The following is a 2,999-nucleotide window of genomic DNA, read 5'->3' on the forward strand; positions in this document are numbered from 1 at the left end:
TGTCCATTGCTACTTTTCTTTGAACCTTCTCGTTGTTGTCTGACACCTACTGCTGACTACAGCTGGTTGAGATACCGTAAGAACTTCCGATCAAGGTGTTTACAACCTGCGAGGTTCTAGGTTAGAGGACTGCAACTGTGTTGCGCCGTGTATCGAGGTACATCTTGCGCTTCGCGGCTTACAGTAGAGACTCTCTTTACTTTACGTGGGTGGATCCCCTAGAGTATAAGTTTGCACCTCTTACTGCAGGCAGTCACCTGCGAGGACGACACTACCTCTGTGCGACTGAAGTTATGGTTAGGCCACGCCCCATGACTCGTAGTTCTGGGTTCCCACGTCAACTACCAGCGGACACCTTGCTCGAAGTGAGCGGGTCTGAACTTGCTATATGTAATTTTGACGCTCTGCGTCTTAATGCACTAAAAGTAGCCCCTACGCCAACCAGTTCTGCTGAGCTACATCGTATGTGGATTCCTTGTCCTCACGCCATTAAGCGTAAGCACCTTGCTGAAGTGCTCGATGAACTGGCGAAGGACGACCAACCACAACTGTGGAAAGACGCTCGCCACGCTCGTCTCCTTCAAGATTTCAAGCAGATTCCAGATGCGAAGATCCGTTTTACGTGCACAGCGTATGACACTGCCTCCAAGCTCAGCTTACTTAAGCTCAATGCTTTTGGCTCGCAAATCCAGATCGCACGCTTCTCGAAGTACGGCTCTCGTTATTACGTTGATCTAGTCCGTCTTCCCGATGAAGTAACGGATCACATGATTTTTGATTGGTTTACTGAACATAGTGCACCTCCTACGTGCTTGTTACCTGCTTTCGTACAGAACGGCCTTCCCTCACGTGAACGTACGGTCTATTTTGCACAAGATCAGGCACCGGCTGTCTTAGTACCATCCCAAGATAACCCACTTCGCGAGATCGCGTTTCCGTCATCCGTCGATGGTATGTTTCTCTTACGCCCTTGTTTCGCTAACCACAAAGTGGCTCGTTACAACCGCGTGACACCGCCGTCTATTCGTCTTCGTCAAGAAGAAGAGGCAAATCGTTCGGCAGCTGACCCTTCATCGACACCAACCCTAGATCTGGTCCCATCTTTTAAGGATTCTAATACGCCTAACTCTTCGAGATTTGAATCATCATTGAGAAAGTCCATACGTCAGCTGACACCAGATTCTACATTGGACGATGCTACAACCCAAGACAACCCTACGTCTTCTGGCCCCAGTATCACTCCCTCCCCCTTCCATGACATCGCTATGTCGGACAAGGCTGTCAGTTACGACTCCGACGATAACTCCTATGACAACGACTCCTCCTCACCAGTGTGTGACTTCACTACGTACATGAGTGAAGAAATTAACACGCCGAAAATTCGTCCAACTGCCCCAATATGGGCTAAGGCTTCCACCAATCGGAAGGTCCTACACGGACGCACGGATTCTGAACTGGTCGAAGCCAAGTCATACAACTACGACATTAATACGACTGAAGGTTCAGCCCGTGCTACTAGCATCTTCAAGTCTAATTACTATAACCCAATATGGTTTGAAAACTTGGATCCGGCCACGCCTCAATGGCAGTATGACCTCGAAGTTCGCCGCAGTGCAGATGACGAGACATGTCTGGAATACACTCCTGCAGCCGCTTCTACGTCAGCCTACGTTTCCATGATAACCCCGGTTACGATCCAATACGACGTTGAGCGTATGACTCGCCTTGAACTCTTCCAGTATGTGGACTCATTCCTTGACAACTTGAGTGATCGCCCTCCCCTCGACCAGCTGGCTGTGATTGAAGCTAACCCGAGAATTATGCTTCCGGGTATCGCATCTCGTGATCGCCTAGACACTCTTGCACATTATCGCATTGTTTGCCGTCTTTTAGCCCACGCCCGACCTAGTACAACTGCTGCCTATACTAGGAGTCTCGAAGTTTTACACGCTACGGGCAAGGCAAAGACTATGCTCAAACACATCCTGGGTCATGTGGAGCCAATCTCACCTCAAGCCAAGAAGGCTCTTTTTGTGCTTTCAAGCTGGAATTTAGTTCTACACGTTATGGCACCCACAGTCTATCATGGCCCACTTAAGCTTTACGTTGTCACGGATGCTGTCCCCGACTTTCTCGTCAATTTGACAATTCCGTTACTTTCCAATACCACTCTTTGGCTGCTAGGTTTCAGCCCATTCGCAAACGATCTCCTGCAGTATGACAGTGTTCCCGACTTTCTAAAGACCTTGGTTCAAGCTGTCCAAGCATTGAAGTCTGATGACGAAGGGTCTCTGGTACCTCGACTTCACTTCTAGGCTCAAGGCATGGGCCTTCAAGGCGGTCTCGCTTAACGTGAATGGATTAAACAACCCCCGCCTTCCCTTTTATCACGATTTACTCTCCCGTTACCAAGTTGTGGCTCTACAACAAACCAAGCTTTCAAGCCGACAAACAATCCAAGTCAATGACTACTTCCTACATACTGCGGACGCCCACGCACGCTCATTCTGGTCCCATGCTTCTTCGGGACGGTTTGACTCCCGTAATGGTGTCGCACTACCCTTTAACAGTGCACACCCATTCCAACACCTTCAAGACGAATCTTCACGCTTTTGCAATACTTCAATATTGTACAATCGCTATATGATTATTTCGGCCACTTTAGGACACCTCCGTATATACTTTCATGTGGTATATGCACCAGTCCGTCCCGAAGACCGTGCAGCGTTTTTCTCAGCCTTACCTCGCCACTTTGATGACTCCTTGGTTCATATAGTCATGGGTGACCTCAACATGACTATCGATCCTGATTTGGACCAAGCCTCTCCCGGTTCCACTTACCACTTACCACGAGCTGAGCTCTTTGACTGAATGATCAGCCTTGGGCTAGTCGATTTCTGGCGCCTTGAAAATCCATATAAGCGCGAAGTTACGGGCCCAAACTCCAAGAATCGTATCGACTACTGCCTCGCTTCTATTGACTTTTACGACAAGTTTAT

At 48.8% G+C, this 2,999-nt stretch overlaps 1 protein-coding gene across 1 annotated transcript; it reads left to right on the forward strand.

Annotated features, from left to right (window-relative positions):
- Nucleotides 1-293: 293 nt before the first annotated feature.
- On the forward strand, nt 294-2,315 carry PHALS_01926 (uncharacterized protein; the record flags this gene model as incomplete). Its single annotated transcript, XM_024716410.1, has 1 exon — nt 294-2,315. The coding sequence occupies one exon, from the start codon at nt 294-296 to the stop codon at nt 2,313-2,315; it is 2,022 nt and encodes a 673-aa protein (XP_024582012.1).
- Nucleotides 2,316-2,999: the final 684 nt, after the last annotated feature.

The sequence above is a fragment of the Plasmopara halstedii genome (genome assembly GCF_900000015.1).
Source record: "Plasmopara halstedii genome assembly, contig: Scaffold_1651, whole genome shotgun sequence".
Lineage (NCBI taxonomy): Eukaryota > Oomycota > Peronosporomycetes > Peronosporales > Peronosporaceae > Plasmopara > Plasmopara halstedii.